Genomic DNA, 16,906 nt, shown 5'->3' with positions numbered 1-16,906 from the left:
ATGGGCTCCTAATCCTAAGCCTCAGGGCCGGCCCTTTGATTAGGCCGATGGGGCAATGGCCTAGGGCCCCCAAATTTAAGGGGCCCCCAAAAATATAAAGCCCAATAGTAGTAGTAGCCCAATTATTAAAAAAAAAAAAAAATTTATCTACAACCTAAGCTATTCCTAATCAGCAAAATAGCAGCAACGTCTCTTTCTCTATTTTTTTTCTTTTCCTTGCTGAATTGCTCTAACGTCTCTCTTCTCTCACTGTCTCACAATTCTCCAATCGCGCTAATCTGCTGCTCATTCCTAATTTCCTATTTTCTGTGCTAATTCTCCAGTGCCCATCCATCTCTCTCTCATTCTATTTTCAATTTCAATTTGCTCAATTTCAGCAGAAAGAAGTTTTTCAAAATTAAAATTGATAAAATCATATTTGCGTTCTACTATGTCTCAAGAAAGGTTGAATGGATTAGCGATTTTATGCATTGAACATGAGGTATTAGAAAAGCTTGATCTTGAAGAAATTATTGATGATTTTGCGTCTCAAAATGCTAGAAGATCTAAGTTATTTTTATAATTATTTTATCATTGTTTTCTAGTTTATTGCACTTTATGGTCAATATTACAGGTTTATAGCTATCTCAAATTTGCTACTCCAACTTCTCCAAGCTTCTTCTTTTAGGGGCCCCTTTTTTCCTTTTCGCCTAGGGCCCCCGAAATGTCAGGGCCGGCACTGCTAAGCCTATCTAGGGTTTGATCCGAGAAAGAAATATCATTAATGGCACATTGTGAGAAAATCACTAAATGCATAATCAGCAACAACGTTATAAAGAAATGCATGTTGGAACTTAGCTTCTTCTACAGCTGTGTTAGGGTACGTATACTAAAATTTGCATGCAGATATTTATAGAAAATATTTGACATAAAACAAAATATAAAATCCGTTGAAAAATAGAAATTTGTAATTAATTACTATGCTTCTGTCGTTGTTCCAAACTTAGGATCTGGGCTAAGGACTTTGCTAAATATGAATTTCAAAGTCTGGATTTTATGTTTATATTTCGATGCTGAATTGCGCGCGGTTACTTAATCGGAACATCGTATATAAATATTGATATGTGCTAAATTGAATGTGATCTAAAATCTTGATTTGTTGAATTCTTTCTTTTTGAAATATTCAAATTCCGACCACCAATTCAAGCAGCGAAATATGCAAAGAATAAATTTAAGGTTTTCTTTTACTGGTAGATATGCAAGACTCCTGGCCTGGCCCGCATTGAACGTGTACATGTAACCAATTCTTTTCTTTTTTGTATGTAATGAATTTACTGCATTAGTACGACAACACGCTTTTGTATCTTATTTTATTTTGGAAAAAAGATAGTCAACTTTACTAATTAATATTATATAAAAATATCATTTTTACTAAATTAACCTTATTTAATGTTTCACTTAAATGTGAAAATGATGTGTGAAAATAATAAATAGGGGTATAAAAGTAAAAACATAAAAATTAAATGTATTTTTTAATATATGTGAAAAGTGAGAGTGGACGGAAGGAGTACTATTGATGAACGAGTAAAAGATTTAACCCATCTTGTTGTCAATACCGTAGTTATTTTATGCTTCTAATTTTAAAAAATGTAAAAAATAGCTTGAATATTTGGGATCCTCTATCTCCATTTGATGTCCTATTTTGTATCTTACTATCAATTTTTTAATTAGAGTATCAAATATTGCGAGGTGAACTTTTTTTTAGACATTTTTGTTGCTAGATAAAATAAAAATAAAAAATTAAAGATGAAGTAAAGCAGAAAGAAAGAAAAAAAGCAAAAAAAAAAAAAAAAAAAAAAAAAAAAACTAAACCAATTAAAAGGATGACCGGTGGGGGGGTGGTCCCTCAAGGCCCACTACGCCAGATTCGCTCATAGATAACGGATTTTATCCGTTATCTATGTGCGAAAACATCCGTAATATATAATGGTGTAATGTATGTGGATTTCATACATAACGGTGATTTAAGCGTTATCTATTCTATTATACATAACGGATTATATCCGCTATCTATAGTATTATATCCGTTATCTATTCTATTATACATAACGATTGTTTATATATACGTAACGGATTATATCCGTTATCTATAGTATTATACATAACGTTTCAAACCGTCATGAAAGTTTAATATTCACTGTTATGTACACACCTATACATAACAATTTTTTTATATTAATAACGTTTGGTAATACGTTATGTATAACGTTTTTGACCGTAATTAGATTTCTATTTCTCCGTTATCTATTAATTTATACATAACAGTATAAATGATAAAACCAACAATAATAATATTATATATCATCCAAAATATTTAATTTTATATTATTATCATAAAAAAGAATTCATACAAGATTTGAATATAGTCAAAATTCAACAACTGCTCTATCTATACTATTATGCCTTACAAAAATACTAAACATATTAAATATGCAACTAGCTAGCCATATGGTACAACTTTTCTTGTGAATTCACAAGCCTCTTCAGCTCAACGTACGACTCATTTAATCCACCACAAACCTGCCACAAAATCATACAAAGAGCCAACCAAGAATCACAATATAGAGCATCATGATAAACACTTAAAAAGCATATCAAAGTGATTGGTAAAATGAACAAAACCTATCAAGTTACACATTTCATGGGAGTAACTTTGAAATAAACATATATTGGAAAGAAAATCGATAAGAACAAAGACAATGATCGTCTTCGTGCTATGTAGAAATTACTCGTGTGTATAAAGTAAGCATGATTTGCAGTATGTAAGAAGCAGAACTTACTGGGCACATTCAACGAGTTTGCCTAGATTTTGATTATCCACTCTTCAAGCAAAGATGCAATAAATTTGGATCTACTCTTCAAGCAAAGATGCAATAAATCTTTCACCATATTTTGCTGCAATGGACAGCGGGCTTAACCCAACAAAATAGTTCTTTGAGTAAGCATTAACCTGAAAAGATAAATGACTGCACTTATGAAAAGCAATTCAATCAATCCCAATACTGAATATAATTGAAGGGAAGATTTATACCAAAAGCAGATACTAATGAAATGAAAAGGCTGCAAAATCAAGAAAAATTGAAATAAACTACAACTAAAGAGGTGAAACGAAACTTCCTGGAATGAAATCCTGGAAAGAAACTACAACAGAAGCGTCACAGCCTCAACATTTCCCTCCATAGAATCAGCTTCAATAAGAGTACCTTTTATCAGTAATAGCAGTAATGCAAATGAACGTCGAACTGATGCAGCAAGCTAAATAAGCTAATTGAAATTCACTTAATTTAGCTCTATCTTTAGCAATATATGCAACAATGGTATGAAAGTAAACAATTCTCAACTTTAAAATGCAAAGGCTCTTAGGCAATTTTCACTCCCAACTGGATACTTGAACCGATTCCACAACCAATAACTAAAATTTAAAGAATACAAAGTATATAGCCACACACATTGAAGCTCCAAACATCTCCACGCCAACCACTTTCTACAAATGACTGTAGTGTGATGAATATCTTACCATCTTCACCGACACTAAGTGATGAACTTTGCCTTTCTGCCACTTTCATATTGTTCTGAAGATCTACATCGCTGACCCTCTCATCAGAATCCTTCTTTAACTGTATACACAGGAACCACGGGACCAATGGAGGAGTCAGGTATGTGGATACTTCCCGACAACAAAAAGAAGAAAGAGAATGCATACACAAATGACACATATATGCAGCTACAAGGAATTAAATAACATGATCGGCAAAGATGGAATCACATTTTCATGATGGTGCACATCCAGCTCTGGTCATCAAATTGAAGAGCTGACACCAGAAACTATCATGACAAGAATACCTTATGTTTTGTTGCCTTCTCCTTCCGCAACTCCAATGGATACCTTTTTCATGCATAAGAATGAATCCTCATCGGTTCAGCATAACAAGTCCTTAGCAAAGTAAATGGATAATAGAAGGTGCAAGGAAAAACAATTCTAACTAATTCGTGTAGCAATAATTTTAAGTGTTACTGACAAACATTAAATGCTGGTAGTGCATTCATTTTCAATAGCATATTGACTTAGAGTTCCATACCTCAACATTACTAATCCAATAAAGATAAACAAGGCCCTAACCCAAGTTTTTTTTTTAATTTATTATTTGGGGGGCGGGGAAGGGTCTCCAACTCTCCATATACACTTTTGCCCCTAGTTCTTCCCAAAAGGAAATATTCTACAATCAAAGTAATGAGTCTGACTTCAAAGGAACTGCATAATTCTTCATTTCAACAAAGAAAGAAAGAAGAGGAATGAAGGACTGATGGACTTCAATTACTCAAAGCAACGCTTAGCTACTTAGCAAGCAGATCATACCAGCGATGGTTGTCAAGTTGGAAGCCATAAATCTCATTCAAGAACAAGCTCATCATTACATCACCTGTGCAGAAACGTGGGTCAGGTTTTATAAGCATGAGCTTAATTCAATGCAAGAGCAAGACAAATTCCCAGTACAATATAAAGTTCTTTGTTCATCAAAAGGGAAAAGGAGAAGTAACAAGAGAGAAATATAAAAGCTAGACAGCAAAAATTATAAAATAGTTGCATGCTGTCCCATCATTATATATTCAAGCTTTTGATTTTATCGCTCACTTCATCTAGTCTATGAGGACACCTTGCATGTTCTGCAGATTATACTTTGAAATATTGCTGCAGTCATAAAACATGACCAAACCTTATTCGTATCCAATTGTGAATCTAAAGTATCATAACTACTTAAAGGGAAAGTTCAATTCCAAATATAATTATTTTGTTGCTGAAATGGAAGGATATAAATCAGCTAGAAGATAAGAAATGAGAATAAGATTATAATACAGTGACCTTCCATTTCCATATCAACCACTCCTCCAAAGAGCAATGCTCTCTTCTTATGGACTGCCATAGAGAAACCAGCACGAGGTCCAGGAGGCATCCCAGTCTTCTTGACCTTTTACATGAGATATAAAAGAAAGTATTAACTGGTTGCATATAAAGAAAGAACTCCATATGACTTAGAAAATACACTAAAAAGTAGCCAAGCACAAAAATAGTCGTTGTCGTTGATTGGTCCATCTATTTAACTTTATCTTTCCGCTTCAAAGCAACATATTAAGGTTCTGCTTCTGAGAATTTGAGAACATGACCAGAAAATAAATAAGTAGCGAAGGAAAAATAGATACCTTATTCCATACCCACGTTTTAGGATCAAGACACCACATGTCTGAGAAGAGTCAGAGCTGCAGAACACCAGATTCCAAGCATCTGGAGCATGAATCGATCGGAGATGCGACAAGGATAGAGAAAATGAGAACAGGGAGGAAAGCAGGCAGTGCGAGGGGGACCAGGCGGTGCGGCTAGGGTTACCAGACAATAGGGGCGGCGAGATGGGGGATGCGGCACAGATCGCGAAGCCTAGGGTAGCGACGAGGACCAGGGCGACGAGATAGGGGCACGTCGTGGCACGCAGCGCGAATCGCCGCACCTAGGGTTAGCAGACGAGAAGAGGGGCAGTGAGATGGGAGCGCAGCGTGGCAGTCAGAGATTGAGGTCGGCGAGATTGAGGTCAGAGATGGAGCGCACCTAGGGTTAGCAGACGAGAAGAGGGTCAGCGAGATTGCGGCGGCGAGATTGAGGTCGCGACGTACCTGGTGGCGCGGGGTTTATGGCTGAAGGGAGGAGAGTCACGACATGGAGAGGCTATGGCCGTTGCCGCTCGGTGTGGCGGGCGCGTCGCCGTCGCCGTCGCCACCCTCCTCTACAGGAGGCGTTGATGTGGTGTATAATTCTAGGGTGGAGGTGAATGAGGGGTGTGAGGAAGGGAGAAATAATAATATAATTCATATTATATTTTTAATTATTTAATTAATAAATTAATTATGAAAATAAAAGATAAAATGGAATAATCGCATACATAACACTTCTTCTTAACGGTTCGATAATACCGTTATGTATGCAACTAATAGATAACACTCATTTATAACGAATTACCTCATACCGTTATCTATGCTTATAAATAACACTACATAGATAACGGATTTCTATAAAAACCGTTGTCTTTTATAAAAATGCGCTCATACATAACGGTTTTTAAAAAAAACCGTTATGTATGAAGTGTTATGTATGTGTATTTTTGTAGTAGTGGCCAAAGCCTTTATTTAAACCTCATTTGGCGAAAATTTCATGAAATCAAAAACACCAAAGGAGAAAAAAGAGTATTTATTCTATTGCAACTAATCGGGAAAGTTATATGCTATCTTAAAATATTCGGTATCCATTTCAGCAAAAATTGAAGTAGGTATCCATTTAAACAAATAAATTGTTTTCAAATTATTTAAAACTTCAGACCATATATCTTAGAAATAGCTCACTGCATGTCACACATAATAATAATAATAATAATAATAATAATAATAATAATAATAATAATAATAATAATAATAATAATAATAATAATAATAGAAAAATAGATTTCAACCCTGTTTTCCTACCGTGCTGACACATATTTTACTATCATCATCTGAATATATAGATGCTACATCGTCATAAATATGTATAGGTGTTTTCGGTACGAATTTTAATGTTAAATTTTTTAGAGTATTGAAAGGGAAAAAGGGTTTCATATTAACAATATTGTTAAGTAGATTGTGAGTAAATATGTACGTATGTTATAAAATTAAAATTATTTTTGTGAATTATTTATGGGAACATACTAAAAATGGAAAATATACAAAAGTATTATTTTCCAAAAACAAGTAATGGTACTAATTATCCCTTCAAAAAAAAAAGTAAATGGTACTAATTAAAGATATAATTATGTCTGACGTATCGAATCTAATTATCATTGTCAACTTCCACAAGCAAACATTGGCATATAAAATTGTGTTAATATATAAAAATGCCCACTATTTTGCTCTCGTTCTTTAGCGAATGTCGCTATTAATATTAATGATATACTAATGATTTATAAGTCAAATTTTTTTATTTTGACTTCTCGATATTATTTACCATGATTTAATATAATTCCGTTTTTCTCCTAAAAAAACAAATTTCCGTACAAAGCCATAAAACGTTTTAACTAAAATGCTGGTAGTTTTATTATTCAAACACGACAACAACCAATATTATTATCAATCTAGTCTATAATTCGAGGTAAATTTCTTCTTCTCATTATGACCATATCGTATGTAAAAACAAGAGAGGTGGTTTTGGCTAGGATGTACCGTACAATCGGGTTGCACTTGCATTTAGATCCTGGCTCGCACCTTGATTTCGAATCCGCATTCTGACCCGAACCGTGTAAATGATACTCCCTCCATCCTACCGAAAGTGGTGCACTTCTTTTGGGCACGAGATTTAAGGAGAATGTGGGGCCACATTGTTTGTAGTGAAAAAATTATTACCAAAAAAGGAAATGCACCACTTTTGGTGGGACAGCCCAAAAAGGAATACGCATCACTTTCGGTGGGACAGAGGGAGTACTATTCTGGGTGCGAGTCAACTCGGTTGTACGATACACCCGATTGTCTCAAATTTTTGTGTGTATAAAAATAACCCTTCTATGGTTTATTAATTTCGAATTATATATACCCTTCTAATTTCATCTCTAGATCTTCAATTTTCTCTTTATAATTATTAAGATTTTTTTTAACTTATAAACTCAATTATAAAATGTAAACTTTTGAGACCTTATATTTTATAAGCCTAAATATTTTATAAACTCTTGTAGTTTATAAATTATCTAGAATAAGCTTAGCAAACACCCCCTTAATTTATCTTTACATTTTGTTGTTGAATTCCTTTGACGACAGTATAAGGCTGGGGCGCGCGGTTGGATCATTATATATTTATATTCATAGTTGCTAAATCAAATGTGCCCTAAATCAATCTTAACACAAAATATTGCATTTAATTTAATAAAACACAAAGTGCGTATAACTTTCATATTTTTTAGATTGAAAAATATCTATTTGCTTGGGTAGCAATCTCTATTTAGTTCTCTTGTTAATGTTACACTTAAGTTAAATTAACTTTGGATTTTATAATGTCAAAAGGGAGTTAATTGTTAAAATAGGACCATAATTTTAATGTTTTTTAAAAAATGACTATATATTACATAATTTGAAAATGAGGACTATAAGTTACAAAATTTAAAAATGAGGATTATAGTTTTCATTTTTTACATTTACACTTTTATTTTGGTCCATGATGGAAGCTATAGTCCTCATTTTGATGTATTAAATAAGAGTGTAAATGTAAAAAATAGAAATTATTGTTTTTATTTTCAAATTTCGTAACATATAGTCTTATTTTTAAAAAATATTAAAAGTCTTATTTTACCAATTAGCTCTATCAAATGAGAGGATTTTCTCCTCTCTTTCGCTCACTCTCTTCTCGTTTCTTCCCTTTTTTATATCTATTTGCTTGGGTTGCAATCTCTATTTCGATTTGGCTTGGTTAAGCATGTGTGGGCACGATTTCGACGGTGATTACTGTCTTAGTTAAGTTTTATGTGTGTTTTCATTTCATATTTAAATTAACATGTTGCGTGTATTTTTATTTTTATTTTTATTTTTAGTTGTGTGTTGTGCCAATTTGCTTTTCGATACGCGTTAAAATTTTAATTTTTTTTAGCATAATTATACTATTAATTGAAAAATAATACTAGTATTTTGTTAGTTAAAAAAAAATTGTGTAATTTCCTGAAAAGATTCTCGTATCTCGTGAGGCATATTATAAATATATTTAATTGATTTCCCAATAATGTTGCTATGTTTTGTCAAACTTAAACCAGCCTGTCGTGTTAACTGATTACGCATTTGTAACATCAAGTTGCAATACTATATCAAGTTTATGGTTGAATTGATCTTTCAAATTTGACAAATTAACACTCCACCTTTTTCATATCTGCAGATGGAAAAGCTCCAATTCTCATTTTGATTCACACTACCCTGTGTATTGTCTTTGCATTTTTGCAAGAATCAAGACGAGATTAGAGACCATGGCTGCTTATGCAGCTCTGGTTTCTCTCATGCATACTATAGATGATATCAAGGCTCATCCTTCTCCTCCAATTTCCCTCCCCAATCAACAAGTTCAATCTCTCACTGAAAAGCTCAACTTCATGCTAGGGTTCCTCGAGGGCTGTAATATTCAGCTCGATGATGAACAAACAAGTTGCACCCACTTTCATCAACATCTACAGAAAGTGATAGAAGAGATGGATTTGATCAAGACGAAGGCAGAGAAGAAGGCTGCAGTTGAAGCTCATGAGCTGCATAGAAACATCTCCGATCATCGTGGTCGTGTCGGATCCATTTCCCGAAAGAGGAAAAGTCCCATGGTGGGCCTTGATGATGTGCTTCCTCAACTCATGGATAAGCTCGTCGGAGGAGATCCCAATCGCCAAATCGTCCCTATTGTGGGGATGGCCGGAATCGGTAATTAAGACCACTCTTGCCACAACTGTGTTTGAAAATCCACTAATCAAGAATGATTTCCATGTCTGTGTCTGGGCTGTAGTTTCTCAAAACTACAACGTAGGAGAAGCTCTTGGCGAGATTATCTCTCAAGTAGGAGAGGAGAGAGGTGAGAATGGGGGAGAATTAGGGGAAGAGTTGCACAAGTATTTATTCGGTAGAAGGTATCTGGTTGTGATGGATGATATGTGGAGTATCGAAGCGTGGGATAGGATGAAGGTTTTCTTTCCTTATGATGGCAATGGAAGTCGAATATTGGTGACGACTAGGCTCTCAAACTTGGCTGCCCACTTGAGCAAATCCAACACACTTGATATGAGAAAAACTTGGTAAAATGCAGTTTTGGGAGCCAATTTGGTGAATCGCGTAAATTTGTGTTTTCTTTACGTTTTCTGTTCGTTTATTGCTCTATAATCCTATTCTGTCACAACAGGTAATTTTGAGAACTGGATTTTGGTGACGACTAGGCTCTCAAAACTTGGCTGCCCACTTGAGCAAATCCAACACACTTGATATGAGTCTAGCTGGAATTTGTTCTCCAAAACTGTTTTTGGGGAAGAAAGTGATTATTTCCCTCTTGAACTAAAAGAAATTGGAAAGAAAATCGTGGACAAGTGTAATGGACTTCCTCTGTCGATTGTTGTGATTGGGGGCCTCTTGGCAAAATCACCACACACACAAGAGTATTGGGAGCACATAGAGAAAAACTTGAGTTCAATAGTGAATTCATCAGAGTATTGCTTGAGAATATTGAAAATGAGCTACACCCATCTGCCTGCTCATCTGAAGCCTTGCTTTCTGTATATGGGAGCATTTGAGGAAGGCCGTGCAATTAGAGCCTCAACGCTCGTGAAGCTATGGGTTTCTGAGGGATTTCTTAAACCAATAAATTAACAACAAAATTTATGCTTTAAATAACTTGTTATGTCATAAAATAAGAGTATTATATATAAAGGAAGATTAAAAACAAGTAAAGAGAAGAGAACATGATTGTTGTAGACATATTATGAATAGCAGAAAGAATATGAATAGAATAGAATAATAAAGTTTGGTTTAGAAAATATATAAGCGGATTAATGCATCAATTCAATTACATCATGCTTGGGCTTGGGAATAAATCTTGAAATATATATATGACCAACGCGAAGACTTGCCAGTTAAGACCAACGAAGGTCCAATTTCGGCTGCCACTCCAATAAGCCCACTATGGAAAGGGAGAAAATGGGCAAGCAATTATACATTACTCATTCGATATTCATTCATAACTCTCATATTATTGAGTGATTGTTAATTGTTAATGTCTAAGATTGAAGGTCTTGGATTCGAGTTTGGAGATACATTATCTTTTCCTCTATACATACCATCACTTCACTTTATTATTTTCTATTTTTAATCTATATTCTATATATCAACTTGTCGATCGTATAACTAATACTGTCATATCTTATTTTACCTACTCTTCTAATGTTGTTTGCCTCTCTAGCTGTGATTTATAGATATAACTAGTATGCACACTCGTGCGATGCACGTATCACAATACATTTATTTATTTTAAAAAATTTAAATTATGTAAAAATATCATTAGGTATTAACTTAAATATTTGTCTATAATTTAAACTAGTGTATAATAACAATATTATCAAATTAATGAGTATAATATTAAATTTAATGTGTATTATATAACAATAATTAAATACGTTATAGAATGTAAAATAAATCGCATATTTATCGGGAGGGGAACGTTGTAGCGGACATTATGGCAAACCCTGCAAGACAAGAGGGTTTTTGGAGCAATGGGATTGAGGTCATTGAGGACGCTGTCATCCGAGACATCGCGAGCCATAGTCATCTTCGTCGCATCTAAGTCCCGTTAGGGGTGCTTGTGATTGTTGTTGTTCCGTGCCCGTCTTGGCCTGCTTCATGGCTGCTTGGGTTCTTTGGTCTTTGTCTTTTGTTTGTTTGAGCCGGATTTACTTGGGAACGATGGTGAGGCCGGAGTTCCTGAAGTGTTTCCTTCCGCTCGTTTGCTTTTTTGTGCTGCTCTTGTCAAGTACACTCGTCCCATAGTTGGCGTCTCTGTGCCTTCATGGGTTTGTTCTTCCTTTGTTTTATCTTTTATAAAATACCGCTTTTAATAATAGAATGTAAAATAAATAATTTAAGTCAATCTCATTTTCAGCAAATAATATTAACAATCAATTATAATGGTACTAACTAGTGATATATATAATTATTTTTGGCGTATCGGGTGCGAGTCCCATCGGGTAGAGGTATCGGGGGCGCCGCAATGCCCTCGACCTAGTCTCAAACTTTAAATAGGTAGGACGGTGTGGCTGCTCCGTAAGCAAAAATTGGCATATCAAATTAAATTCAATTATTTAAACACGACAACAATCAAGTTACATAATTATTAAGAAAAACAAACATATACTATATGGTATGACAAATATGAAAATAGTAGAAACGTTTGACATAGCTAGAGAGCCTATTTACAATTGGGTTTACAAGATGGTGGACTTGGCTTAGGTGGTGGATCCGATTTTGGAAATACTGTTTGAATGGAACGGTCGTTAATTTTAGAAGGCGGAGGGGTTGGTGGCGGCGGCACGCGATTGTCGGGCAGTGGCGGATCCACATGGAGGCTAGGGTGGGCTGAAGCCCACTCCCAAACTTTCAATTTTTTTTAAAAAATAAAAATTAATTTAATTATTATTTACACTAACATATATATATATATAGAGAGAGAGAGAGAGAGAGGATATATAATTAATAAATTTGTTTAAATAGTTTTCTATGTTTAAATCAATTAATCAACTTAATTTAGTATCAATTAATATATTTTTAATTTTAATTTTAATAATTTGTGTAGATAATTGCATATTTCTTTATTTAAAGGTAATTAACTTAAATATAAAACTAGCACGTATCTTACAAGTGTAGATATTCCCATACGCATGGGTATATATTAAAATATGGTAGTCAAATTAGATGTATATGATTATAATATAATTTGTGTAATTAGATTAACTTATTCCATGTAGAATGTTATACTAATTATGATTTTGGAAATATTATTTTAAATATAATTTGGGTATATAATAGCATAATTATTAAAAAAAATTATTTTTCCACCTAAACTACAGTTGTAAATTTTTTATTTTTATTTTTTGGGGGGAGGGGGCAACATCATTTACTATTTTGATTTGAAATTTTAATTGTTTGTTGGCTGAATTTGACCAAATTTATCTGTCCATTTATTAATATAATGTGTGTTTGTTATATCAACTTTAATTTTGTCAAGTCATTTTTTATTTGGGTGAAATTAAAATTCATGGCAAATTCTGAAATTGACTAAAGTTTATGCATTAGCATTACAACTTTATAGAATTGGAAAAATATCAAAATTTACTAATAATTTGTGAATTTATAGCCAATTAACGTTTCAAAAAATATATTGTAAGATAATGATCTATAAAAAATAATTAAAGGTTCCAAAAACTCTTTCTACACTAATAGAAAATTTGAAAGAAAAATATCTAGGTATTTTGGTGAAAACTTTAAAATGATAATAGTGTCATTAGATAAAAAAGGTTTTGTCAAAATCTTGATCATTCATTTGATAAGGCTCCAACTATAAAATAATTTCATCTTCATGCTACATTCAAAAATAAGAAATTAGAAAACACATATTCATTTGATAAGGCTCCAATTATAAAATAATTTCATCTTCATGCTACATTCGAAAATAAGAAATTAGAAAACACATACATCGATAATCATCAATTAACTACTGAGCACACTTCATCAACTACTGAAGCAATATCCGATTGATTTTTTTTTTTATAGAAAAAATAAGAAATTATATTAAATCTCGATGAACAATATCCGAAAGTCAACACGAAATGTTAGACTTCCATATCATTACATCAGTAATCGAAGTAGTAAAATTTGCTAAATTATGGGCAACTTGGTTAGTTTCCCTTCTAAGAGCATCCACAGTGGGGGTAGAGAGAGTAAAAAAAATCAAAAACAACATTCAATATCAATTAAAAAAGTACTCCTTCCTATCCTTTTTGTTTGTCATCCTAAGCTCAAGCACACTTTTTAATAAAAAAATATTATACCCAACATAACCTCATTAAATATCACTTATTTTAGTGGAGTATATTAATTAACCCAACATGGATAACCCAAAAAAAAATTAAACACTCTTGATCTTCTTAGTATATCAAATCATAGCCAAATACTCGAAAAAAAATTCTTTGATTGGCATGTGACTTATGAGTTCTCTCTTGGAAATAGGAAAAGTCAAATTGTTTGTGATTAATGCAAGAGTATTAAATAAGGTTAATATTGATACAAATTCTCAAAACGTCCATTATAACACAAATAATTTAGAATGATGAAACGACAAAGAAAACGGATAGGAGGGAGTAATATAAATGATACCCTTACTTTCATATCAACTTCTTCGGCTTTATCATCTCATCATCGGCCATTAGAGTCAAGTGGAGAGAGAGTGAAGGTAGAGTCTAGAGTGGAGCGGAGAGAGAAGGTAGAGTAGAGTCGAGCGGTTTATATAAAATTTAACTGATAACTTTTGATAACTGAATTTTTATTATTTTTTCATTATTATTTTGTTTTTATAAACCAACAATATTAAGGGGGTGTATTAGTTCAAGACTTTAATAGATTTCTGCAGAATTTTAAAGTCTGGGTGTATTAGTTCAAGCCTTTTAAAAGTCTATGAAAATCTGGGTGTATTCGTTCAAGACTTTTAAAAGTCTATAAAAATCTTGGTGTATTTGTTCAAGACTTTTAAAAGTCTATGAAAATCTGGGTGTATTCGTTAGTCTATGGACTTTAAAGTTGGAATAACTTTCATTGATTTCGTTGAAAAAATAGGCATGAACAAATTCGAACACAGACCACGAGACATCACAAATCCTGCAAAATCTCTGCGCTCACTGGGTACCAGCGCCGCGGTCAAGAAACCAGCGGCCACTAGACCCTAGCGCTCGTTGCCAATGATTCCAGCGGTCACAATCAATATCAAACTCAATCTAATGTTGCAGACTCTCACTAAAAATGGATATGAACTTGTTTTTGTCAATTTGAAAACCGAGGTAATTTGTCGGACTTGACACTATTTGACCGTTGTCTTGAAATGAAAACTTTATATTTGTTTGCTTTTGCAGGGTATTGATGGTTCAAGGGTGGAGAAGGTGTTGGAAGCTGTCCATATTGCAGCAAATAAGAACACTGTTCCTGGAGATGTATCCGCCATGGTTTATATGGTTCGAGCGCTCGCTGGAACCCAGCGGTCGCTGGGTATCCAGCGTTCATGGGCCCCTAGCGGCCGCTGGAAGTGGGTCTAGCGTTCGTTCAATTCCCGCGCGCGCTGGGTTTATGGATTTCAAATCCGAAAATATCACGCTAAATTCTTGCTAATTCATTAAAAATCCGACCATGAATTGATTCAAAATCATGAAGAATCCGTGAGAATTCTATAGATTTTTAAAATCCACGGACTTTTAAAATCTACATAAATTTTAAACTAATACACCCCCCTAAGTGAATTTGGGCACGCTAACATACGCACTTACACATTAAACATTGATTACCTCTAAGCCCATGTTTGGTTGGATGTTTTTGAAGGTTGGAACGAGAATCAATTAATTGAATTCATTTTTTATTGTTTGGTTTGGATAATAAGGTAATCATTACCCTTATTTGGAGGTAATCCAATCACCCAATTTGTTACCCCTCAAAATAGAGGGGAAACAAAAGAAAGAAAATCCCTTAATAATTATTCATTTCCATTGATAAACTAAACACTCAATAAAAGTAATGTTTATTGTTACCATTCCACTCCTTTATTTGATTCCATTCCTCTACTCGAACCAAACGACCACTAAACCCCTAAACACAGACGCGAATTCCCACACTTTTTTTTCGGCGAAAATGCCTTCTCTCCACCTTATCACTTCCATCCTCCTCCTTCTTTCCACCGCCGCCGCCGCCACCACCGTAGACGTCACATACAACCCCTCCGCCCCCAACCTCTCCCCGCCTGAACGCGTAGTCTCCACGCTCCAATCCCTCCGTATCTCCGCCGTCCGCCTCCTCGATCCGTCCGCCGCCGTCGTCCGCGCCTTCGCCTACACCAACATCACCCTTCTCCTCACCGTCCCCAACCACCTCATCCCCTCCTTCGCCGCCAATCGCTCCGCCGCCGCCCTCTGGCTCCACTTGCACGTCCTCCCCTACCACCCCCGCACTCGCATCTCTCTGATCTCTACCGGCTCCGACGTCGTCATCACCACCTTCTATTCGCCTTTAATTTTGCTCTTGTTTTTATAGCATCTTATATTTAAAATAAATAATAAAATGTATCTGTAAATGTACTGTTTTATCTGTACCCCTAAATTAAATTTGCCTAAAGATTTGGACAATTAATAACACAAAAAATATGCATACGGCATAATTAGATATGGCAATGGATCCTGGACCCGGTCCAGATCCGCAGATCCATATCCATTTTTTAGGATCTGGACCTTAGGAAAAATGGACCCAATGGATCTGGACCGGATCTGGGTTATTCCTATAATTTCCGGATCTGGATCTGGAGCAAAAAATCTGAGACCCAGATCCGGCCCAGATCCGGTCCATGGATCCATTTATATATAAAAATATATATAATGTTATTTATTTTTATCTAACTCTAATCTAATATCTATGGCTAATCTATATATCTCTTTTCATAAATAATATATAATGCAATTAAAGATAATATTTTACTTTTACTTTAATTTAAATTTTAGTTTTTATTATTATTATTATTATTATTATTATTATTATTATTATTATTATTATTATTATTATTATTATTATTTGTATTGATAACATTAATTTTCTTTTTTCTATGTAAAATAGAGGACACATTGTTCCACTGTTATTTAGTACTTGATTATTATATTCTTATTGTTATTAAACTTCGATAATATTTTTATAGAATATGGTTAATTCATTTATTTTGAATAATTGTTGAAAATCTAGACAATAATTATAATTTTATTTGGGATTAATTTAAGATTTATAAATTTAATTTAGAAGACAAAAAGTATGGATCTGGGTCTGGACCCGAGACCCTGTGGATCTTATGGATCTGGACCTGGATCTCATTTTTTTGGATCCATTGGATCTGGACCGGATCTGGGCCTAAGTCAAAAAATCCAGATTTGGATCTGGACCAAGCAGGATCCGGTCCAGATCCGGCCCATTGCCATCCCTAGGCATAATAACTCTCCATAAATTTGAAGAAGAAACCAAAAAGGAGCCGAACACTGTGAATATAAGAAAACACGCATAG

General features: G+C 34.1%; 3 protein-coding genes across 5 annotated transcripts; 2 read left to right on the top strand and 1 right to left on the bottom strand.

Moving 5' to 3' along the window:
- Nucleotides 1-2,350: 2,350 nt before the first annotated feature.
- On the bottom strand, nucleotides 2,351-5,616 carry LOC131006020 (kelch repeat-containing protein 3-like). Of its 3 annotated transcripts, none has more exons than XM_057933173.1 (7): nucleotides 5,239-5,616; nucleotides 4,901-5,006; nucleotides 4,397-4,460; nucleotides 3,883-3,925; nucleotides 3,557-3,656; nucleotides 2,820-3,227; nucleotides 2,351-2,559 (listed from the first exon to the last, which is right to left on the bottom strand). In XM_057933173.1, exons 1-6 carry the CDS (start codon nucleotides 5,275-5,277, stop codon nucleotides 3,181-3,183), a joined length of 399 nt encoding a protein of 132 aa, XP_057789156.1. In that variant the 5' UTR covers nucleotides 5,278-5,616; the 3' UTR covers nucleotides 2,351-2,559; nucleotides 2,820-3,180. The 3 variants fall into 3 exon arrangements, with proteins under 3 accessions (XP_057789156.1, XP_057789157.1, XP_057789155.1); XM_057933174.1 differs by having other exon boundaries at nucleotides 2,820-2,989; XM_057933172.1 differs by having other exon boundaries at nucleotides 2,820-3,656.
- Nucleotides 5,617-8,853: 3,237 nt separating this feature from the next.
- Nucleotides 8,854-10,422, top strand: LOC131005984 (putative late blight resistance protein homolog R1B-17). Its single transcript, XM_057933126.1, has 2 exons — nucleotides 8,854-9,495; nucleotides 9,578-10,422. Exons 1-2 carry the CDS (start codon nucleotides 9,057-9,059, stop codon nucleotides 9,865-9,867), a joined length of 729 nt encoding a protein of 242 aa, XP_057789109.1. The 5' UTR covers nucleotides 8,854-9,056; the 3' UTR covers nucleotides 9,868-10,422.
- A 5,076-nt stretch (nucleotides 10,423-15,498) lies between these two features.
- LOC131012648 (glucan endo-1,3-beta-glucosidase 13-like) lies at nucleotides 15,499-15,897 on the top strand. The gene has a single exon (XM_057940633.1). It carries the CDS (start codon nucleotides 15,499-15,501, stop codon nucleotides 15,895-15,897), a length of 399 nt encoding a protein of 132 aa, XP_057796616.1.
- Nucleotides 15,898-16,906: the final 1,009 nt, after the last annotated feature.

Source organism: Salvia miltiorrhiza, chromosome 1 (genome assembly GCF_028751815.1).
Source record: "Salvia miltiorrhiza cultivar Shanhuang (shh) chromosome 1, IMPLAD_Smil_shh, whole genome shotgun sequence".
Taxonomy (NCBI): Eukaryota; Viridiplantae; Streptophyta; class Magnoliopsida; order Lamiales; family Lamiaceae; genus Salvia; species Salvia miltiorrhiza.
This window is presented reverse-complemented; position numbering and strand designations above follow the sequence as displayed.